The sequence below is a fragment of the Megascapheus bottae genome, chromosome 8 (genome assembly GCF_031878675.1).
Source record: "Megascapheus bottae isolate mThoBot1 chromosome 8, mThoBot2.hap1, whole genome shotgun sequence".
Lineage (NCBI taxonomy): Eukaryota > Metazoa > Chordata > Mammalia > Rodentia > Geomyidae > Megascapheus > Megascapheus bottae.
In genome coordinates, this window is record NC_143516.1 from 61,916,296 (window position 1) to 61,941,025 (window position 24,730).

The following is a 24,730-nucleotide window of genomic DNA, read 5'->3' on the forward strand; positions in this document are numbered from 1 at the left end:
TTCTCAATGAGCTGGAGCCTGCTGCTAACATCCTGCTCATAGATCCCGTTAGAGAAGTGGCACTAAAGCAGGGCTGTTTCCTATTACTGGTTTTTTAATACCTTTTTCTTTGAGAACTTATATTTTTGTCTGTTTTTCCTCATTACATGCAGAAAATATCCAAGTTCATTTTCTCCAATCTCCCCAGTAGATGTAACACTTGCCTGTTCACAAGATACAGGGCTTTCCAGTCTTTATGCCTTGTCCAGACTTTGCTTCTGCTGGCCTTGGGCCTGCACTTGTCCTTGGTCCTGGGAAGGCCAAGTCCTGCCCTTCCTTCTTCGAAACTTTCCCTCTTTGATCAGGACCTTTTTTCACTTGTTTTTTGTTTGTTTGTTTTTTGCCTTGGAGATTTTCAGTACATTTTCTGGTTCAGAAGGTCAGGACCTAGTTTATACTTGACCTAAGCATCAAATGTAGCTCCTTCTACAGAGTCATTCTGGAATGGGTCCCTGGTGAGACCAGCTGGGCACTGACTTCCTTCAGGTCTATGGTGGGCATCAGCAGCCAAGATTATGAACTCAGGGTCGCAGCTGATGCTGAATTTGGTCTGTAATAGTGCTGACCATGTGTGACTCCTCTCTGATCCTTCTTTATCTTGATAACTTCTATGTTCCTTTTTTTAAATTGTTTTTTCCTTAGCTAAATGTTATCTCTGTTGTTGGGGGAGGGGGTTGTCTGATTTACCTTCTCAGCAAGAGAGAAAGGTACACTAGATCTGTGTCAGATGGTGACAGCTGCATGGGTGATGGTTGGCAGGATCTCTCCAGGGCAGTGCCACACCTGTTGCCCAGCACAGCCCAGGGTCTGCCCCTGAGGAATGAATGAACACTGGTCAGGTCATTGGTGTGAAATACATGAAATCACAGCATAACTTGATTGCCAGGTGCCCATGGACATTTCTTTTGGGGCTCACCTACTTGTAGAGTATCCAGGAAGCTGTGTGAGTTGCTTATACAAATGGAGATAGAGAGCTGAGAAATGTCCCTGCCCCTGTGGCTAAAGTTAAGGAAATGTGTGACAGTGCCTAGAGTCAGTTACTCCTAAACAGCACTGCATGCACACTGTAAGCTGGCTTCTCTGTTCCCCACCTTCACCTCCAGGGCCCCATACTCCATGCATTCAGGTCCTTACGAACCTTGGCTCCTTGTCAAGGCTGCCAGTCAGCAAAGTCTAAATAAACCCCCTCCCTAGCTAGTCAGTGTCCTCAGCGTCAATCCAGATTCGCCCTCTTGTGGCCATTCAGAGTGTTTTTAGAAAACTTATCCATCCACATTGAAACTTAATTGCATTCCTGGAGAAGTGGAATATAAATTCAATAACCTTTTCATATGAATTGCCTTCTTAGAATAATTTTTCTCCTTTAAAATCATTTTATGCTTGGGCCGGGAGTTTGGCCTAGTGGTTAAAGTGCTTGCCTAGCATGCATGAAGACCCGGGTTCGATTCCTTGGTACCACATACATAGAAAAAAGCCGGAAGTGGTGTTGAGGCTCAAGTGGTAGAGCTCTAGCCTTGAGAAAGTCCAAGGACAGTGCTCAGGCCCTGAGCTCAAGCCCAGGACTGGCAAAAAAAATCATTTTATGCTTATCATACTTATGTTCTGATATGGCTGTAACCACATTTAAATTTGATTTTTGCTTATTCCCTGTTTTTAAAAATCTAAGCAATCTGGGCACCAGTAGTGCATGTCTATAATCCTAGCTACTCAGGAGGCAGAGATCTGAGGCTCAATGTTCTAAGCCAGCCTGGGCAAAAAAGTCCATAAGATTCTTATCTCCAATAAATAGTTTTTAAAAAGTCAAAAATGGAGCTGAGGCTCAAGTGGTAGAGTAGTAGCCTTGAGCAAAAAAAGCTCAAGGATAGCATCCAGGCCCACCACACATGCATGCAGGTGCACATATGTGCAAGCGCTTGCACACACACACATGTGGATATATGGATGTGTATGTGTGTATAACACACACACAGTGTAGATCTGTGTATATGTATGTGTACATATACACATATAGATGCACTATAGCAGTTAACTATTCTCTTCTTTGTATATTTGTGCTTACCGGGGAACTTAAGTGAAGGGTGAGTACTATATTGAATAATTACTAAAAATGCAGCCATAAAAAAATCCTGTTAGTATCTCATATTTGTTATTGAAACATTTCTGTTCTTGTTGTGTATCTGTGTTTTATCATTGTGCTTTATTTTTGTCTCCCAAGGTGACTGGCATAAATGTTTTCTCCCTTTGGTTTTCTCAGATCACAACTAACAACCTATTTTAGGATAAACATTCCTCTTAGACTTTAGAAATCAAAGATTTTCCATTGGTTGAATGGACATAACAGAAGTGCTAACAGGCAATGTTATAAAGAAAATTATTTAAAATTGTCCTTTGTCAGCCAGTAGCATTATAAAATTATTCTAATTTCTATTTACATATAAAATGAAGCATTTACAAATATTGGCTATGGAAAACATACATATTCCTCAGTACCTATGTCCAGAATGTTTATGGTTCCAATTGTATGCAATACTACATGACAAATTTTGTAGATTATGTTTCTGTGGTTTCACAGGACACAGGAAAAATTTATTCTATATGTGGGTACACTTAGCATGGAGAGTATAGGAAACCCAAAATAACTCCTTTGTGGTGAAATTATTTAGAAGTAATAGATTTTTTTTAACATACCTAGTTTTTCTAGCTAACATTTATTTTTTTCCTTATATTTTTATTGTAATTAATAAAAGGGTTACATTATATTCACTAGATCTGGCTAACATTTATACTCAAAACCATGTAGTGATTGTTGTTTAAATCTAAAAAGAAATAACAAAATTTTCTCTTTTAACAGCTGAAAGTTACCATATTAAAAGAAAACCTGGTATTTGCTGTAATCATAGTAAAAAAAAGTCATTGATCTCTGTTGAACTTTGTTACAGAATTTAGAGTAGATGCCGTATGGGACCTTCCTTCTCTTGTAAACATCTTACAGAATTTTTCCAATGTACTAGATCTCCCTAGGTAACATTTAAATACAAGCATTGTCTCTATATAAAAGATTATAACATTTTCTTTCATAAAGGACAATGACCAACAGTAAGATGGAAAATTAAGCAAGAAACATGTAAGAAGCAACCATTTATGCGTTGTATAAAAGAGAAATGAACAAATAAATGTTCAAATGTTCCAGGCATGTGGCATTTTCAGTAAGACAGGCTGGACTGGGGAAAAGGCCCAGACTCCAACAGTCAGAAGTCAGCGCTAAGTAATAATCAGACATGAACAACAAGTTGTCCGCCCCTCTGACCAGTGAGCCGTGTCTTTGGATTTTTAATCCATGGTTAATGATGCTCTCTAAAACTATACTCCCAAATACAAACCACAACAAAGGCCTAATCTGTTCCCTGGAAACAGAAGTCTTAACAGCTTAGTTGAAGAGAAAGTCATTTGTCAGGGCTTCTGATTAATTTGTTGACTTTAAATGACAGTTATATATTCTCACTTAAAATTTCAAATAATAGTAGACCAGGAGTTTGGCCTAGTGGTAAAGTACTTGCCCCGGTTCAATTCCTAGGTACCACGTACATAGAAAAGTGGTGCTGAGACTCAATTGGTAGAACTCTAGCTTTGAAAAAATCCAAGGACAGTGCTCAGGCCCTGAGCTCAAGCCTAGGACTGGGAAAAAAATAATAGTAATCAAATAATACAGGAATGGTAGAGAAAATACCTGCAGCTATATAAAGTGCTGGGGATCTAAAACAAAGGGATGACTGCGGCACTGGTGTCTCGCACCTGTAATCCTAGCTACTCCACAGGCTGAGATCTAAGGATTTGCTATTCAGTGCCAGCCTGCCAAAAGTGGAGCTATGACTCAAGTGCAGGAGCACTAGCCTTGAGCAAAAACACCTAAAGATAATATCCAGGCCCTGAATTTCCAGCCCCAGTGTGGCCTAGAAAGGGGGAAAGAGAAATTAATTTCTTCCTTAGCTTCTGGTTATGAAGACAGGTAATAAACCAGTTAGAATGCAGGAAGTGGAGGCAAGCTCAGCTGTAATGGGAGGAGTCTTGCTTTTGTCTGCTTGGCCCCCAGGATTACTACAGATATCATTTAGTATCAGCATTCTTGTGGAAGTCAGAAAATGAATTATTGTGTCAATTATGAATCTCTGTACACTGCTCTGACTATAATATTCTTTGATATCAGGTAGTTCTGTTGGTTTTACCATACTTTATTCTTGTTATAAGATAGGAAATACATCAAAACACATTTCAGAAGTGCTTGCTTGTTTTTCAATTATCTTTCTCAATTCTTTGTTTCTCGTTGTTCTCATATGGCAAAGAACTGATTTATGAAACTTACTTAAGAGAGAAATTGATTGGTTGTAACAAATGGCTTTCATTGCTGTGTTGGTCTTGCTTTTTGAAGAGATGAAGTCAATAGTTTTGTCTAAACTTAGTCTCTATTCCATAAATGAAAAGGAAAAATGATGAAAGTAGAGAAATTGTTAGTTAAAACCTCCTGTGAGAATTTTCAACTTTATTCTATACTTGAGTTTTAGGTTCCTAAGCAATTTTCTGTCAACACTGAGAATACTAAATCTCTTTTTCTCAGTAAATGCTTGGAAATGAGCAATTATGTAGAAATGGATGCCTGCTATTGAACAGCATTCTAGTGACTTCCTGCCGATTTTGTTTTGCTACTGCTATGAAGATGGATGGAAATCCACATTTGCTACCCTCATGAGCCTGAAAATAAGTAGACCTTTCTCATCAGTTTGTTTCATTGTTTATTTTTCCACCAAGTCAGTTTAGCAAACTGGAAACTATTCAGACCAAGCATTTGGGAAACCTATGGGAAACATTTTAATGTCATATTAAAATGATGTGTCATATTAAACTGAAGTGCTTCTACATGTATGCAAGTAAATTCAACTCCCATTTTCTCATGTTACCTTTTAGATCTGGTGCTCCTTCTCCATTAAGTAAGGTAAGCTTGTTTACTGTTTTATTTTGGTTTTCCTCTGTCTGAGTACAGATCAGTGACATTAAGTAAATTCAGATTGTTGTATATGAAAGCATCACACCATGGTGTTCTAGAACTTTCCATCTCCTGAAAATGGAAGTCTATATTCATTAACAGGAGCTTCCCCTTCCTTTTGGCTTCCAATCCTGACAAACCCCAAATTTACCTTCTGTTCCTATTGATTTGATGAGTCTAGGTCCCTCACATAAGTGGACTCAAACACTATCTGTCCGCTTATCATTTTACTACAAGGCATCTTCAAGGGTCAGCCATGCTGTGGCCGTGGCCCAGTGCCCTTGCTGTTCAAGGCTGGGTCTCGGTCCGCAGTCCTGGCTCCACCCTGGATGCCTCCTTGGCTTTCATCTTCAGGGGAGGATGGAAAACATTGCTGTGAACATGAGTGTGACAGAAAAGTGTTTTAGACCTTCCTTTCAATTCTTTGGTTTTTATACAAATAAGTAGAACTGCTGGATCATGTGGTTTAAACTTCAGAGAAAAGGTAAAGCTACATTTTTATATATTAATTTCTGAGTCCAGTGGAGCATATTATATGTTTTTTATTAAAGAATTTATTAATGTTGATTTTTACATCATATTTTAAATGACAAGTGTAACAAACAAGTGTTCAAGGAGGGAATCTCTATTTACAATCACTGGGACTTAGTATTTAGAACTTAATCAAAATTAGGCTAAGGGTTTGTATGTCATAGAAACATTAATTTAAGAAATAAAACATTATGTCTATAGAGTCATAGGCTTTTATGTCTATATAGTTATGTTTATATTTCCATTACCATGGCCATAGCTTTGGGCATGCAGTTATTGAGTCCTCACTCTTGTACTCTTTGGATTTAATAGCCACATATTAAGGATACCATGCCATATTATATGTTTTTAGTTCTCCACTAGAACTGTTTGTAAAGTAGGAGAGAGTTCTGTGCCTTAATGTTACAAATAAAGACAAGTGTGACAGTGTAACATTCCAAATCCTTTCATGTGTTCAGAATCACAGCCCTTTGAGGAAGGAAACACAGGATCTTGTGGCTGCATTAAGGGAGAAGGAAACATTACTTGGCTTGTTTCCTTCTACAAGCCTTTCTTCTGGATAGTCTGCTATAATAATGTGAATAATTCTTTTTACTTCCATGGCTTTTTTGAGGCATACTGAAGGATGGATTTGGTTTGTGATAGTTCACATCTGCCATTGTATTTTCCAAGCAAAAGGGGGTATGTTACCACTCCTTGACAAGGTCCCAGTGTATCTGCTGTCACTACAGACAGTGGGGCTGCTGATGGCTCTCAAGTCTAGTGGGCTATACACGTTCTGGCTGGCTGCCTCCAGGACCCATAGGGCCTTTAGTCATAAAGTTAAATAAGAAAACATGCAGAAAACTTTCTGGCTTTTCTGAAACAAGGCTACACTTAAAGTCATTACATCTGTGTGAAATATTCAAAGCTACAATGGCTAGGAGAGTGTGCTAGCTAAAATCCCTGGCATCCTCTGGCCTGATCTGCTCCCACCTTCTAGCCAACCACTGATGCTTTCTTTTTTTTTCCACTCCTGGGCTTGAGCTCAGGGCCTGAGCACTGTCCTTAGACTTTCTCAATGCTAGAGCTCTACCACTTGAGCCTCAGCACCACTTCCAGCTTTTTTCTATGTATGTGGTACTGAGGAATCGAACCCGGGTCTTCCTGCATGCTGGGCAAACACTCTACCACTGGGCCAAACTCCCAGCCCCATCGTTTTATAATAATATTACTTGTCTTCTGTTTTCCTAGCTCTTCTGTCTCTTCAGAGATTACATGGCATTTCTTGGGGGAGGCCAGTCCTGGACTTGAGCTCAGAGCCTGAGCCCTGTCCTTGGGCTTTCTCAAGGCTAGAGCTCTACCACTTGAGCGTCAGCACCATTTCTGCCTTTTTTTTATATATTTGGTACTGAGGAATCGAACCAGGGTTTTTGTGCATGCTGGGCAAACACTCTACCACTAGGCCAAACTCCCAGCCCCTACATGGCATTTTAAAGGATTTTGTAGACTGTCTTTTCTGCCTTTATGTTGGGAGTGCTCTTTTGTCATTAAAGTCTCTGTGGTTTTATAACATCAGTGTTTTTACATTTATTTAGATGTTGTTGTTGTTGTTGTTTTGGCTGGTCATGGGGCTTGAACTCTAGGCCTGGATACTCCCCTGAGGTCTTCAACTCAAGGCTAGTGCTCTACCACTTTGTGCCACAGCACCTTTTCTAGTTTTCTGGTAATTAATGAAAGTCTCAAGGACTTTCCTGCCCAGGCTGGCTTTGAACTATGATCCTCAGATCTCAGCCTCATAGCTGGGATTACAGGTGTGAACTGCCAGTGCCCATCCTTTTATTGTTTTTCGTTGTTGTTGTTAGTGGTGGGGGGTGTTGTTGGGTTTTTTTTTCATTTTTTATTGTAATTAATAAAAGGGTTACATGATATTTGCCATATAGAAGGTACATTAATTCACATACATTGATACCCTTTCACATGTCTTGGTCCCCATTACCCTCCCCCCACCCCACCCAACCCCACCCCCGTCTTGGTTTTCCCCCCTTCCCTATCCAATTTCAAATAATCAAGTACAAATAAATTCAATATATCAGATAACAGAGTGAGGTACTGTAACAATATGAGATACCCAAGGGACAGCAAAGGAGATGAGAGATAACAGTACATTAAGGACAACAATCATTCATTATATGGCTTTTGTTTCAATATCCTGGAGGTCCTTTCAATTAGCTTCATATTATATGGCCTTATGAATCAAGGTTTTGCTCTATTGCAGATCTCTGCTAGTAGAGCCCAAGGTTCCTACTGATTATGACAAATGAAGGAAACCATTGAGCCTAAGTTCCTTTGAGTCTGGTTTACTTCACTTCGTATGATTTTTTCTAAGTCTTTCCATTTCCTAACAAATGGGGCGATGTCATTCTTTCTGACAGCAGCATAGAATTCCATTGTGTACAAATACCACAACTTGTTGATCCACTCATCAACTGAGGGACATCTAGGTTGGTTCCATATCTTTGCTATGGTGAATAATGCTGCAATGAACATTGTTGTGCTAGTGGATTTAGTATGTCCTAGATTCTGGATGACTGGGTAAATGCCAAGTAGTGGAATTGCTGGGTCATAGGGGAGTTCTATGTTTAGCCTTTTGAGGCACTGCCATACTGCTTTTCATAGTGGTTGAATGAGTTTGCACTCCCACCAACAGTGTAGTAGTGATCCCTCCTGGCCACATCCCCTCCAGCATCTGTTGTTATTAGTTTTCCTGATCCTGGCCATTCTAACTGGAGTGAGGTGGAATCTTAGAGTTCTTTTGATTTGCATTTCTTTTATGACCAGAGATGTTGAGCATTTCTTCATGTGTCTATATGCCATTTTTGTTTCTTCTTCAGAGAAGACTCTCTTTAAATCTTTGGCCCATTTTTTAATGGGATGGTTGTTACTTTGGAGATTAGTTTTGGAGTGATTCAATTTTTTGAGTTGTTGATATATTTTATAAGGCCTTTGTCCGTTGTTTGGTTGGTGAAGATTTCTCCCATTCTGTAGGCTTCCTAATTAATTTGCTAGCTATGTCCTTTGCCATACAAAAGCTCCGTAGTTTAATGCAGTCCCATTTATCCAGCCTTTCTCTGATTTGTTGTGATTTTTGGTCCTTATTAAGAAAGTTTCGACCTGTGCCAAGGAAGCCTAGTGTATCTCCTATTCCTTCTTGTAAAGTTTTCAGTGTGTCAGCTTTTACCTCCAGGTCTTTGATCCATTTGGAGTTAATTCTAGTGCATGGTGACAAAGAAGGATCTAACTTTAGTTTTCTGCAGGTGCTTAACCAGTTCTGCCAGCACCACTTGTTGAAAAGGCTGTCTTTCTTCCATTCTATTTTTTTGGCTCCCTTGTCAAAGATTAGGTGGCCATAGGCCTGTGGTTTAATATCTGGGTCCTCAGTTCTATTCCATTGGTCTTCAGGCCTGTTCTTGTGCCTGTACCAAGCTGTTTTGAGAATTATAGCCCTGTAATAGAGTCTAAAGTTTGGAATTGAAATTCTTCCAGCGCTGTTCTTTCTGCTAAGAAGTGTTTTTGCTATACGGGGTCTTTTATTATTCCATATGAAATTTTGAATTGCCTCTTCTATTTCTTTAAAGAATGCCATTGGGTTATTGATGGCTATTGCGTTGAATTTGTAGATAGCCCTTGGCAAGATTGTCATTTTCACAATGTTGATTCTTCCAATCCAGGAGCATGGGAGGTTTTTCCATTTCCTTAGTTCTGCTTTAATTTCCTTTTTCAGGGTTTTAAAGTTTTCATCAAAAAGGTCCTTTACATTCTTAGTTAAGCTAATTCCTAGGTACTTTATTTTCTTTGAGGCTATTGTGAAAGGAGTTGCTTTCCTGATTATTGCCTCGTTCCTCTCACTGTTGGCGTAAAGGAAGGCAGTTGATTTTTGAGGGTTGATTTTATAGCCTGCTACCCTTCCAAAGTTTTGAATCAGCTCAAGGAGCTTGGGAGTAGAGTCTATAGGATTCTTTAAATACAGAATCATGTCATCTGCAAAGAGGGATAGTTTTATTTCCTCTTTCCCTACTTGGATCCCCTTTATGCTTGCTTCTTGCCTTATTGCACTGGCTAGGAATTCTAATACTATGTTAAAGAGTAGTGGAGAGAGTGGGCATCCTTGTCTTGTTCCTGATTTTAGAGGGAATGGCTTTAGCTTTTCACCATTAAGTGTAATACTAGCAGTGGGTTTGTCATACACAGCCTTTATTATGTTGAGGAATGTTCAATGGATTCCTAGTTTCTCCAGAACTTTTAACATAAAGAGGTGTTGGATCTTGTCAAATGCCTTTTCCGCATCTATTGAGACAATCGTGTGATTTTTGTCCTTGCTCCTGTTGATGTGTTGAATTATATTAATTGATTTGTGTATGTTGAACCAGCTTTGCCTCCCTGTGATGAATCCAGTTTGATCATAGTGTATAATTTTTTTGATGAGTTGTTGTAGATGGTTGGCCAGTATTTTGTTCAGAAGTTTTGCATCGATGTTCATCAAAGAAATAGGTCTATAGTTCTCTTTCTTTGATGAATCTCTGTCTGGTTTGTTGGGGTTTTTTTTATTTTTTGTTTGTTTTGTTTTGTTTTTGTCAGTCATGGGACTTGAACTCTGGGCCTGGGCACTGTCCCTGAGCTCTTCAGCTCAAAGCTACACCACCCTACCCCTGAGCCACAGCCCCACTTCCAGTTTTCTGGTGGTTAATTGAAGATAAGTCTCACAGACTTTAGTGCACAAGCTAGCTTTGAACTGCTATCCTCAGATCTCAGCCTCCTGAGTAGCTAGGATTACAGATGTGAGCCACCACACCCAGCTTCAGCTAGTTTTTTCAATTCTGTGTTCCATTTGGAGCTGAACTTTTGTTGGAGAGAAAGGCAGTTTCCTGAGTGATCATATTCACACCTTTCGTGTGTTGTCTTAAAATGCTGAGTGGTTAATAGTTGCCTAGCTTTTGAATTTATACTTCTTAATTTGTTATACTCATAGATGAATAAATACCATGGAATTTGAAACTTTCTATGAATTCTTATTTATTCTCTTTGCTTAAATTATTCTTTCAAAACTTCCTTTAAAAGTCGAATGCTGGTGGCCCATAGCTATAATCCTAGCTATTCAGGAGACCGAGATCTGAGGATGGCAGTTCAAAGCCAGCCAGAGCAGGCAAGTCCATGAGACTATTATATCCAAGTAGCCACCAAAAAGCCAGAAGTGGAGCTGTGGCTCAAGAAGTGGAGTGCTAGCATTGAGTAACAGAAGCTCAAGGACAGCACCCAGGCCCTGAGCTCAAGCCACAGGACTGGCACAAGAGAAAAATAACTTCCTTTATGTGCATTCCATTGGAAATCATATGTCTAGTTAGGGTGGCAGCCAACAGCCTTTGCTTGCTTTAGTTACTTTTGTATCTTTCTTGTTGTAGTTCATTTTCCCTTATAGACCCTAATCATGAGTATACCATTTTGAAATGTCCTGTAATATTTTTCTTCTAAATACAATGGAAAACTAAATGTAATCTATAAAATAGAATTTGGATGTGCACTATCCAAAATCTATAGCTTGTTAATGTTAGTTAACCTGTGTCTCTATACCATATAGCTTGAGATCTGACTGGATTATGTGTCTACATCTTTACTTTCAGTCATCTCCAGTCACCACGGTTACATCTCCAAACTCCACACCAGCTAAAACCATCGACACATCCCCACCAGTTGATTTATTTGCAACAGCGTCTGCGGCTGTACCTGTCAGGTTAGTCACCTGTCTATTATTCATACCCCAGCCAGACTTGGATCTATTGGTAGGTTCTGCACCTAGAGGTTTTCTTCAAATGATCTCTAGTTCTAATTAAATGAATCGAGGAGGAGTTATTTTTGTTCTACTAAGTTAAGTTCTCTGGCCCAGTTACAGATTATGAGAAGGATCTCAGCTGTAGAAGCTGCCTTCCTGCCCAGACGTTCCCAGAGAAGTGGAGAGAAGTGGAGGAGACGTGTGCTTCTCATTGGCTGATTTATTCTCGGGATGTTTAAAGCTGTTGTGAAAGGCTTTATAAAGCAGGCACCAACTTTCTGCTGTAAGCCAATGAGTTGGTGTGTTCTGGGAACTGAAACTGGTGGCTGGAAGAGGCCTTCCAGTGTTCCAATCAGCTTTAGAACACTTCTTCACCTGGACGGTTTGGAGGAAGTTGGGGATGGCTCTGCAAATACCAGGACCACTTAACTACCGGGGTTCTTTGCCTTCTCGGGAGTCTGGTCTTCTTCCACTGTGATTCTCTTTAGGAAAGCCTTTGTTTAGAGATGTCGATAAAGCAATGTGTGTACCCACGTTCATGGTGAGCTTCAGTCACTATTTATAAAGCCAGCCTCAGAAAACCCAGTCCAGGCTGCTGCTGCTGTGGTGGCTGCTCTAAGATAAATGCTGCTGCTGAAAGCATCAAGCTCCCCTCCCAAAGCCTTTCCCCAGTACTGGAGCTGAGCACAGGGCTTTGTGGCTGACAGGCAAGCTTGCCACTACTGAGCTGTACCTCCAGCTCCTGATACAACTGATACTCTTCACAATAAACATGTCCTCTTTGCTGTTCCCCAATCCAGCTGTAGTCATGAAAAGGGCATCTAAACTAAGCCGTTGCTTTTAGGGGTTTTAAAATGATTTTTGAAAGTAGCTCCATCTTTTCTTTAAATCTGTGCTACTTGAAGAGCCAGGAACTAGTGGCTCATGCCTGTCACCCTAGGTATATATAAAAGGCGGAGATCTGGAGGATGGTGATTCAAAGCCAGACGGGGCAGAAATGTCCGTGAGGTGTCATCTCTAAAATAATCCACAAGTGATTAAACTCCCACTTCCTGCTAGGGGAGCAGGATTTGTTTCTGTCCCCATTTCTCCATACTTAACTCTGTTTTGCTAAAATTATTGCTTACTAAAACTTTGTAAAATAAAATGACACCCCCCCCAAAAAAAAACAGGGCTTTCATGTGGCTTATGTGGTAGTGTACCAGTCTAGCAAGTATTAGGCCCTGAGTTCAAACCATATGATATGTATAAAAACGATAAAGATAAGATTGCTTTTTAGGAAGACAAATGGAATGGAGAGGCTGGGACTCTAATTGGGTGCCTCATGTAATAACCTCCACTCGAGTACCTCTGTGACTCCTGCGAGGATCTGGTTAAAATGAAGATTTTGCTGCAGTAGGACAGAGTAGAAGCCTGCAATTCCACATGTCTAAGAAACCTAGACACTGAGAGTTTGGAGCCCATATTCTAAACAATGAAACTTGAGCTTTTCCTTGGAACTTGAGCAGGTCAACAGGCTTTAATCAGCACACCCCCCCAATTAAGAATGCAAAATGCGGACAGTATTTTCAATGAGTCTTCTTCCAGGAAAATTCCCAATATAGTTAGGGGAAAAGTAATTTAGCAATTACTCACTTTAGTATTGTTTGGTTTTTAAATTTTTCTCAAAACATAATTTTTCTATACAAAAAGAAAGTGTAGATAATGGAGAAATAACCTGAAGTTATGATGCTTACTGCCCAATAGGAGATGACCTGGATTCAAATCCTGGCGCTGATATTTCACTGGAGTGAGGGCCCTCCATGCTTCTGAATCTCTGTTCTTTCATTTGGGGGGGGGGGTTAGTGACGGAGACCTGGCCTCATAGCCTACAGCACTTACTCACCAGCGTCTCCCTCACAAAGGGAGCCACCAGCCTTGCTCCACACCATGCTGTTGTACTTTCAAATCACTAGTCTTTTACCAGATTTAAGATATCCTGAGTCTCTGCTGCTTTCTCTTTCTCTGTGAGCATTTCAAGCCATGTTAGACCGTTCCACATTTCCACATCTGATGTTGAAGTTCTCTCTTCCACTCAGTGCTTCTAAGCCATCCAGCGACCTCCTGGACCTCCAGCCAGACTTCTCTTCTGGAGGAGCAGCAGCCGCAGCCCCCGCAGCGCCACTGGGCAGCGGAGCCACTGCCTGGGGAGGTGAGTGGATGCACCCTAGGCCCCTTCTCTGGCCGTTTCATCTCAGCGATGATGGTTGTTATCCACCGTGGTGTTAGAAAACGTGGAGCACACATGGCTGATTGAAATATATGTTGAGAGAGACAGAAAACGTCTAGTACAGTTGACATGTTGAAGCAGCCATTCCTCTCATTTCAAAAGTTGAACGAAAGTAAGTCTTTTTCTGTGTGTGATTCTAAACTTCTGGCCAGGTCTGTAATACGTCTGTGGGCAGTCAGTCACACTGGACAATCTCACATCCCCTGACTTTAGGAAGCGTTTCCAGAGTCTGTATCTAACCTGATCTTGTCAGTTTGGTTCTTGGACCCCCGTAGGCCTGGCTGGGCTTTATCTGCACTGTGTTTGACTTCAGACAGTTCACGTTGCTTCCTGCTACATTGATTAACTGAGAGGAGTTATGTCTGACAACGTGATTCCCCTCTGATGCACAGATCTCAGAAAAATCAACCTCCTCTAAGTATTCAATTAATGGTAACATAAAATTAATTACTGCACAAGTCTCAGAATTGCGTGGAACTATTTTTAACACTATGCTCTACTGCACTGAACTATCAGAATAACATTTTTTTCAGATAGGCTAAGATGTAAAGCATGCAAGTCATATGGTAAAGCTGGTTTAGGATATTTTGAGGTTATTATATTTCCAGGGTCTTGGAAAGGAATGTTAGAATGAGATAGTCTGGTTAGATTCAAAATTTTTATCTTGTAAGGCAATAAAATAACCACTGAGGATTTTTTTCTCCTAAATTATTTCCCATCACTAGCATACAATAAAGTCTGTAAGTTAATATATCATTTCATAATCAGAATCTTTCATTAACAACAAACTCCAATGAAGTTACCTTACCCAAGGTCATTAAATCAACCCTGGGTGGGTTTCTTACAAGTTCACCAGCATAGGATCAAGAGTCGACTCTGGTTGCATTCTAGGAATTTCAGAGGCCTTTGCTCCAGGGTGACTGAATGATTGCACAGCCTCTGAACCAGAAATCACAGTCCTGCTGAGCATGCTCCAGGGTTCTGTGTGGAGCAGTTGTCTGTAGCTGGCACTGGCTGGACATAGAAACACAAAAAGCAGCTAGCTGTTCCTCTGTGGGGCTCCCCAGTCCTTCCTGAGTTTGCCCTGCTCTGTGGGTCTCAACACTGCAAAAGGGAAAGGAATCTGAGAAGTGGGTATGAAGAATCATTGCTCTTCTATTTTGTTTCTCTTTACTTCCAACCTTTATATTCTGGAATCTCAAAATCTTCCAGGAGGCCTGGAGTTTGGCCTAGTGGTAGAGTGCTTGCCTAGCATGTACGGAGATCCAGGTTCTATTCCTTGGTACCACATCCATAGAAAAAAGCCACAAGTGGTGCTGACGCTCAAGTGGTAGAGCTCTAGCCTTGAGAAAGTCCAAGGATAGAGTTCAGGCCCTGAGCCCAAGTCCAGGACTAGCAAAAAAAAAAAAAAAAAAAAAAAGGAAAATCAACCAGGAGATGGGTGTGTGAACAAGAAACTACTTAAGACTGAAATGTAGGGGAAATAAAGATAAATAAGGTAAATATAAATCAATTAGAATAGTCAAAAAAGCACATTCTGTAAATTTTTATCTTATTTCCAGCTAACAAAAAGAACAGGAAAGTAGTTAAGCAATGTGTGTGATTATAAACCCGAATTTGTTAACGTTGACTTATTTCCATTTTTCAATCTTTTTTATTTTACTTTTTGCTGTTGAGGTAATGTGTAGAGGGGTTACAGTTACATTCCCCAGGTAGTAGGTGTATTACTTCTCACACCTTGATACCCCTTCTCATGTTTTTGTCCCCATTTCCCTCCCCCTACCCCCTCCCCATCATCTTGTTTATCCCCCTTCACTTTCCTATTTCGAATAAACAAATAGAGGTATATACAATGTACCAGGTAACAAGTCAGGTACAGTAACAATATGAAATTAACCAAAGGGCAAAAAAAGAGAAGAGAAATAACATAGTACATTAAGAACAACAATCACACAAGATAAAGCTCTTGTTTCCATATTCTAGAGATCTTCTCATTTAGTTTCATCCTATATGACCTTATGTACCTAGGTTTTGGGCTACTGTGATCCTCTACTAGTAGAGTCCTAGATGTGTACTAATTATTACAAATGAGGGAAACCATTGAGCCTATATTCCTTTGGGTCTGGCTTACTTCACTTAATATAATTTTTTTCCAAGTCTTTCCATGGGGCGATGTTCTTTTTTTATGTGTTCTCCTATATTGAGATATTCAATTTCTAATGCTGTCGTAGCCACTTTTTAAACAAAATTATTTTAATGTAATTTTATTAAATTTTAATTGATTTAAGAATAGTTGAAGAGGTCTTATCAGGGTATGAATCTGTCACCCTGAGCTTTATCTTTTAAATAGTTTCAGTTTGCTGCCAGTTTATTGTCATGATGACAGTATCTTACTGTTCAAGTTTTTCATCCACATCCTTACATTTTCTCTGCCATGAAACTCATATACAAGACTTTAATAAAACTTTGACCATTTAAAGCTTAGTTTTAATAGTACATTCGTTGGTTTCAACAAAAGGCATATTGGTCTTCTACAAAATGTTGCTTTTCTTATCTCTACCATTGTGGAGGTACTGTTCTGTTTTCTAAACTGCCCACTAGATGGGGCACTGGTTCCTACTTGAGATGAAATGGCTGTTCACTGATGGGATAGAGGCTTTGACTTGAGAGGATGAGGTACCATTTCTGTCTCCACAAAGCACCTAGAATCACAGAATTACATAGCACTGCCAAAGCTCATGGGCAGATTCTCTAATTGCTAAGCAAATTATTGAACTTTATATAAGCCTTAAGAAATTGAAGTTACTTCTGAACTAAAATGGAGAAGTACTTCCCTTTTCAGTTTTTATATTTTAGAACATTAGCTTAACAAATAGCAGGTAAGAGGGGGAAAAAACTATCAGGCCTGTGTTGATTTGGGAGCAGTGTATTTTCTGCTGTTAATATAGTTTAACAAATGTAATTGTTTTCAATGTCAGATATGTGTTTCTCATTTGTTTAAATGCCTTCTAAAAATGTTGGTTGTCTTGGTTCTCACATTATGTTTAAGACCCTGAAAATATAGCTCCCTAATGAATTCCAGTGACATTTCTTCGTGATTAAATACATTTGCAATGGCGTTTGTGAATACACATATGAGCTCTGGGATGCATGTTGCACACCATGCCTGAGTATACCTAAGAATTCTGCTCCGAGGCATTTTATTTAACAGGCTTACTCTAGTTCTGTTGTTGATGTAGAAATCTCAGCTGCATGCCAACCTGAGAAAGGACAAAACATTGCAAGGTCTCATCATCCCTCTTTGTTTTCATCTTTAAAATAATCCTCGTAAGGCTGGGGGTGATGGCTCAATACTCTAATCTTTTGAGATTAGAGTGAGGTGGCAGGTCTGGATGACTAGGGTTCGAGGCCAGCTTAGGCAAAAAGTTAACACAACTGCCATCCCAACAGAGAAGGCCGGGCCTGCCATGCAAGCAACACTAGAATTGTAAATAAGAAGCTCAGGGCCCTTAACAGACCAGACATCAACATAAGACCCTCAAATTATCTCAAGCAAAATAGGCTGGGGTTATGGCTCAGTGATAGAGAGCCTGCTTGGAAAGTCTGAGACCCTGAGTTCAACTCCCCAGTACCATATAATAATAACAATATCAATAATGATAATTTTACATGATTTTTATATTTCAGTCAATATTACATATTATATTGAAGAGTACCTGCTAATGTGAAACTTAAGAAAAAGATACCTACACTTGCATTCTGATATTTTACTATATTGACATGCTCTATTATCTAAACTGCAACTACCAGGAAGCCTCTGTTATTCCCTGGTATTCCAGCTATACGTGACACACCAAATAAAGAGAGAATCCGTGAAGCTCAGCTAGCTCCCCTTGCTTGGGAATTGATATAGTGTAGCAAAATCAGTCAGAGCAGATGAAATAGTAAATCAGTTAGGAAACACATTGACTTTGTCACAGTTGTTCAGGCTGGACTTCAGGTAATTCTGTCAACTGCCCTGTAACACTGGAACTTTGATATGCAGACCAAGGCCCCTTCCGGCTTGCAAGGGTAACACGCAGGTGTACATGCAGGTGGTGTGTGTCTGTTTTAATTATGAGTGGTCTGGAAAGGACTTCAAAGCTAAACTTTAGTCTGCCCCTCCCCGTGATTGAATGCATGTTTCAGCTATAGCTCTTATTTCTTCATATGCTGCCCCTGCTGGACACCGTAGACCTTTTGGGAGAGGGTGAGTATCCCTGTATTTGTACCTACTCTTAAGAACCCTCTGTGTCTTCCTAACTGTTCTGGTTTGACCTTTCTGAGTCTGGGGTATCTCCTGTCCTTTCCCTCTCTCCCCTGCACACTCTGTCTCTGACGAAATGCAGATTCCTTGGCTGCGCTCTCCTCTGCCCCCTCTGAAGCACAGATTTCCGACCCCTTCGCTCCAGAGCCCGCTCCTGCTGCCACGACTGCAGAGATTGCCACGGCCTCCGCCTCGGCCGCGACCACCACCACGGTCACGGCCGTCACCGCGGACGTGGATCTTTTTGGAGGTTAGTCTCACCTCAGTGCCTACCTCGCTGCCTGCCAGGGTGGCAGACGAGACCTGGCATAGAGGCACTTCAGTCTGCTTATGTTATAAATGGCATAGCAGTGTTGAGAGAACTTCAGGTTCCACTTTATACATACCTGTCTCACTAATCTCATCAGCCCTTTACACCCTGTGGTGACTGGTGCTGCTCCCAGAACTCCCTTCCCTCTGCACTTGGGCCCCAGCAAGCCCACCAACCTCAGGTCCAGACCCATGCCCACCCGAGAATGTTCACACTAACAGAGGCAGTCCCGGCCTAAGTCATGTCCCAGTACTTAGGGCAGCAGCACAGCAGGGTCCTCCAGAGACAAGCTCAGGCTGAGCAGCCTCCCTGTGGTTACAGTTGTCTACCTTTGCCACAGTTGGCTCACTCCAGCTATGTAAAAAGTTGGGTCGTGACCTGTGAGAGGATATCTGAGGCCGCCTGTGATGTGCTGAGTGAAAACAGGTTGAGGTTGGAGCTGGGCTCCAAGCCTTGGGAAGCCTTGTGTCAATGGCAGGCAGCAGGTGCTCTGGTGTTCATTTTAGTTTGGGGCTGGCTCATTACCATGTGTCTTTTCCAGAGCATCTTGAAGATCTAGGAAGGGAATAGGAACCAGCTGGGATTGGTGTGGGGGGGGGGGTCAGGGGAGTTCAGGTCTTCCCCTGGGAACACACAGCCTCCCCTGTGAGTTTGTCCAGGACAAGTAATACTGGGCTTGCAGCAGAGAATTCCAGAGAGGAGGCCTGCCCCACTGATCTCACAGTGTCTTTGCCACTCCCCGGCCAAGTAATTGTGTGGTTTTGTTTAGGAAGAAGCACAATGAATTTCAGTTTCATAAAAATAGCTGTTTCATATGAATATGAAATACTAAAACCTTGGTATTTTTCTAAATCATTACTGTATCCAGGTTATAAGTTTGGGAAATGGAAAAGACCTATTTTTTAACAAAAATATTCAGATTTATATTCACATAAATTTTTCAGTCAATGAAAATAGTCCCTGAAGGCAGTAAAATTGCTTTCTCATGGCCAGGTGCCAGCGGTTCACACCTGGAATCCTAGCTACTCAGGATCTAAGATCTGAGAATTTTGATTCATAGCCTTGCCAAAGCAGAAAAGTCTGTGAAACTCGTATCTCCAATGAACCACCATAAAACCAGAAATGAAGCTGTGCCTCAAAAGTGGTAGAGTACTAGCCCTGAACTGAAGAGCTCAGAGACAGTACCCAGGCCCAGAGTTCAAACCCCACGACCAGCAACAAATTAATTAATTAATGTTTTCTTAGGTTTTTAACAGCTTTGACATTGTATGCTTTTTCACATGCCTGGGAGCTAACTGGGCTGGGCCATCCACACTAACGAGGGCAGCGCCAGCACTCAGCAAAGGCTGAGCTTTAGTGCGTAACATTTGGGGGGGATCTCTTTGGGGGAGTGCCAGTACTAGGTCTTGAACTCAGGACCTGGGCACTGTTGCCCAGCTTTTTTTTTGCTCAAGTCACACTTTCACTTCCTGCTTTTTGCTGGTTAATTGAATATAGTCTTTCAGATTTGTTCACCTGGGCTGGCTTCAACCTCAGTTCTCATATCAACCTCTTGAGTAGCTACCAGTACTCATCAAATTCAAAATGTACAGTCCTTTTTTTTTCTTTTGTCCTAGGCTGGTCCTATGGCTTGAACTACGAGCCTGGACATTTTACTTGAGTCTGTTTTTGCTCAAGGTTGATGTTCTACCAGTTAGGCCGCAGCTCCACTTTTGGTTTTGGGGTTGCTTAACTGGAGATGAGAATCTCACAGAACTTCCTGCCTAGGCTGATTCTAAACACCAGCTTCTGATTTCTGCCTCCTGAGTAGCTAGGATCACAGGCCTGAGCCACTGGCATCCAGCTAAAATGGTTAATCTTAGGTAACAAAAGCAGCATTGTGGAAAAGATGTGTGGTTGAGGGGGAAAAAGAAACCTGAGGACTTAGCTATCAATACCGGTTTCCTGAGGACCACACCCTGTCGACCATGCCTGCTGCTTGATGCATTTGTTATAAACTGCACATGATATTTGGAAATATGAATACATTGTAGAATGGCTAAATCAAGCCAGTTAATATATAGTATATTATCCCACCTGTCATTTTTGTGATGAGAGCACATAAAACCTTTAAACTGTGGTTCTATTATCTTCATAAGAGAGCTAATTTGAGGATTGTTATAGGAACTAGGTTTACTGATGTCCAAACCTGGACTACTGTTGCTGATTCTGTTCTTCCCACTGTGACTGGTCTCAGTTCGGGATTGCATGAGGTGAAAGGAAGCCCTGACTCATGGTAGCCCCCTGGAGCACCTTCCCTGCTCCTGCCTGCGTTTTCACACACAGCACAAAGTTGCATCTGGAGAAGGCCTGCCCTGACCTTTGGGTCCTTTTTATTCTCTTGTATTATTTGGCTTCTCCCCTGACCTCCAAGCAAATAGCCTCTTAATATAGCCAAGGGTAGCAGCCAGACCAAGTTAACCTGTAAGATACAAATGCCCAGTGCTATATTTATTTTTCTAAAGGCTCTGGAGATTCTTGTTTGATGTTTTTTGTTTTCATTATTCCACAAGACACTGGGTGCATACTGTTTCTAAAGTGTGTTTACACTTCTGTAGGCTTAGAACATGGAACTTCCTAGAGCCTAACACACACACACACACACACACACACACACACTACAAACACAACTCCCAGAAAAGGGACACGTGGACAATTTCCAAAGCACATTTGACAAAGGCTTTACATTGACTGCAGATGAGAATTCTAGGACACTATGGAAAATGGCAGGTGCAGGTTCTAGGTGGAGTCTGTGGACATGGCAGGCATGGGTTCTAAGTGGATATTGTGGACAAAGTGGGTATGGGTTCTAGGTGGATACTGTAGGGAAACAGCACGTATGGGTTTTTAGGTGAATTTTGTGGACACGGCAGGTACGGATTCTGTGCTGTCGAAATGGCACGTGCAGGTTCTAGGTGTATATTGTTGGCACAGCAGGTGTGGGTTCTAGATGGGCCTGGCTCTCTTTAAGGTTTCATCTTTTAAGCCTGTCTTGTAGATGGTCTTGTAGCTGGCTATATTATTTTCAAAATAATATAATTTCTGTGCAAGCTCCAGGATATCTCCTCCCATAACATGATTTTTCTAGTAGACATGCTTTGAGAAACACATTCTCTCTCTCTCTTCTCTCTCTCTCTCTCTCTCTCTCTCTCTCTCTCTCTCTCTCTCTCTCTCTCTCTCTCACACACACACACACACACACACACACACACACACCAGCCACTTATAAAGTGAATATTATATAAGACTCGAAGTGTAGTTACTTAAATTTAGCATGCACAAGACCCAAGGCTCCTTCCCCATCACCTGTAAGATAAATAGATGGATGGATTGATGGATGAGTGGATGGATAGATAGGTAGGTAGATAGCCTGGCATCAGTAGCTCTCACTTGTACTCCTAGCTACTCAAGAGTCTGAGATCTGAGCATTGAGGTTTGAAGCCATCCCATACACAAACGTTCATGAGACAAGCTGGAATTGGAGGTGTGGCTCAAGTGGTAGTTGTCAACCCTGAATGAAAAAGCTAAGGGATAGCACCCAGACTCTAACTTCCCGCACAGACACTGGCACCAAAAAAAAAAAAAAAAAAAAAAAAAAAAAATGTGGGTATTTATAAACTGGATCTGTTGATGTGTTCATGGACTTTTCCTAACCAAAATAATAATCATAATAATGACAATAATAGACTTCTAGTATTTAAACATGAAATTATATTTTTACCTGCTGAAAATATAGTATTTTAAAAATGAAGTAAAAATAAGCATCCTGCCCTAATTTGTGTATCTGTTTCTTTCAAATGAGCCCTAGGCTTTACAACTGAAGATTCTTCCCCACCAGCTTTTAGTATCATGAAAACTGAACATTTATAAGTACTAAACCATTCGTGTAGCACCGCAATTTTGTAGACTGTCAAAAGTTTAAACTAGAAGCCTTTGTTTGCATTGCACATCTATTTAACATTATCTGCACTGAAGACATTGGCGTGGGCTCAAAGTCCCAGTCAGACATTAAAATCACACAGTGGACATCGGAGTCCCGATGTCTCAAAGTACACAATAAAGTTGTTTTGTGTTTTACTTTGCACACCCATCAGTCAATTTCTAGTGGAACATAAAGCATGCTTTTCTGCGAGCCCTTATACAATGAGAATCCATCCAGGCCCGAGGGGCTGGGACAGTAGGACAGGGCCCTGGCATGCCAGTTGCGCGGGTGCGCGCACGGGCCCAGCAGTGCTTTGGAGAACGTTCATGTTGTATAAGGGCCTCCTTCACGGTTTTAACTGGGTTCTTTCGCTCTATTTTCTTCTCTTTGTTTTTATTCCTTCGATTTCTGTTGTTTTCACCACTGCGCCCGCCCAAGACGCCTTTGCCGCTTCTCCGGGGGAGGCCCCAGCCGCGTCCGAAGGGGCGGCCGCGCCCGCGGCCCCCGCCCCCGTAGCCGCTGCCCTTGATGCATGCTCAGGAAACGGTGGGTGCCGCCAGCCGGCCCGGCTGAGCTCCGTCCCCGTGCCACGCCCTGCCTGCGGCCTTTGCCTCTCCGCTTCCTGTCCTCCATTCTCCCCGACCCGGGCCCTCCACATTAAGACGCGTAGACAGGCAATGGCCGACGGACCATTCCTCCCTGCTGAGGAATGTGCTCTTAATGTGCCCCGCGCCACCGCTCCGTTCCATCCTTCTGTGACCTTGAGTTCAGATCTGGCATGTTTTCATGACCTCCCAGGCTGCGGATTTGCACAGATGGGTGAGGGGCTGGAGGCTGGTGATGTCCGGTCCCGGGCTGAGGTCGAGGCCCGCCTCGCGCCCTCTCGGGCCGGCGCCTTACCTGCGTCCTCCTTTTGATGGCCACCCCAGGCACTGCCCGGGCTAGCGAGGAGAGTAGCTCGGTCCAGGCAGCGGGGGCCCAGCTGGCGTGAGGGCGCCCGCGTCGCCGCCCTGCAGGGGCCGTGCCCGCCCCCAGGCGTCCCCGGCTCACGCCGGTCTTCACCTTCCTTTCCCAAAGACCCCTTCGCCCCGTCCGAGGGGAGCGCGGAGGCTGCGCCCGAGCTGGACCTCTTTGCCATGAAGCCGCCCGACACCAGCGCTCCCGCGGTCACCCCCACCACTAGCGCTGCGCCCCCAGTTCCCGCCACCGCTCCTTCTCCGGCTCCCGCCGCCGCCGCCGCCCCGGCCGCTGCCGCCGCCCCGGCCGCCGCCGCCGCCGCCCCCGCTCTAGATATCTTTGGCGGTAATTCTGTTGCTGTTGTTGTCGCCAGTTTCCCGCGTCCCTTCCCGGGGATGGAATCCCGGCCGTTGGCCCGCGCCGTGCGTGCAGCTCGCCCGCGCGCGCAGGGAAGAGGACGAGGCCCCGGGCCCCGAGCCCCGCGTCCGGCCGCACGCCGACGCTCCCCGAGCCCCGCGCCCCGACGCGCCCCGCGGAGCGCACGGCGGCCCGGCGGGCGGGCTGAGTGCGGGCGTGTGCTCTCCTCTTAGATCTCTTTGAGGCGGCTCCGGAAGTGGCAGCCCCAGCGCCTAAGCCCGAGGCTGCGCCCAGCATAGACCTGTTCGGGACAGGTAAAGCCCCAGTCTCTCCTCCCCTCCCTCTGCTCCCGTCTCCGTCTCAGTGTCGTCCGCGTTCCCGCGCCAATCCTCTGTCAGCTCTCGGATTGATTGCAGCCTTGTGCTAACTTGTGCTTGGTTTTCGCTTGTCCCTTTGGGAAGATGGCTTCTCCTCTCCGCCGCATGGGGCCTCTCCGGTGCCAGACAGCGCGCTCACGGCCGACCTCCTGTCCGGTGAGTCCTCCGCAGGTCTCGCCATCTGGGCGGGGGGGGGGGGGGGGGGGAGGGCTGTGCAGGCGCAGGACAGCTCGCGGGGTGCACCGCTTCTGTTGAACTCCAGAGTCACTTCCTGGTGGGGGTCATGTTGCAGATCTGGGGCTGGTGGCCAAAAGAAAAGCTTTCCACACGCAGCCCCGGGCTGAATCCCGGCTCTAACCAGCCTCGGGGGACTGCGGGTGGCCCCTCCCTCCGTGGCCCTGCCACGCCGCACTTCCCGGGTGACACGCGCTCTCCTGCTCTGTGCCTCACTTCAGTGGATGCGTTCGCGGAGCCCGCCCCGGCGGCCGCTTCGTCCCCGGCAAAGGTGGAGCCTTCGGGGGTGATAGACCTTTTCGGGGGTGCGTATCTCTCCTCAGGCACTCACAGACCCTCGCTTTGTTGCTGTCATTGTTTTCCCTTTTTCACAATAAGTTCTTGTTCTTCCATTCCATCCTGTTTCATCCTTTTTCTTTGGACGATGTGATCAATCATCTCTGTCCCCTACATGTGGAATTGTGTTTTTCCAGGTTTTTTTTTTCCCATCATCTCCACCTTCATCCATTCATCCTCACTTTTATTGCATGGCCCAGCAAACGTTT

At 43.1% G+C, this 24,730-nt stretch overlaps 1 protein-coding gene across 7 annotated transcripts in view; it reads left to right on the forward strand.

Annotated features, from left to right (window-relative positions):
- The window catches only part of Snap91 (synaptosome associated protein 91), a 114,938-nt gene that overhangs the window by 74,084 nt on the left and 16,124 nt on the right, over positions 1-24,730 (forward strand). For 3 of the 7 annotated variants that reach the window (XM_090338501.1, XM_090338500.1, XM_090338502.1), the window contains exons 11-20: positions 4,999-5,026; positions 11,266-11,375; positions 13,493-13,605; positions 17,918-17,932; positions 18,072-18,239; positions 22,699-22,806; positions 23,338-23,562; positions 23,808-23,888; positions 24,036-24,107; positions 24,407-24,490. In XM_090338501.1, coding sequence (XP_090194627.1) covers positions 4,999-5,026; positions 11,266-11,375; positions 13,493-13,605; positions 17,918-17,932; positions 18,072-18,239; positions 22,699-22,806; positions 23,338-23,562; positions 23,808-23,888; positions 24,036-24,107; positions 24,407-24,490 — 1,004 coding nt within the window. The remainder of the gene's footprint in view (positions 1-4,998; positions 5,027-11,265; positions 11,376-13,492; positions 13,606-17,917; positions 17,933-18,071; positions 18,240-22,698; positions 22,807-23,337; positions 23,563-23,807; positions 23,889-24,035; positions 24,108-24,406; positions 24,491-24,730) is intronic. The other 4 variants (XM_090338505.1, XM_090338506.1, XM_090338503.1 and 1 more) reach the window with 3 other exon arrangements.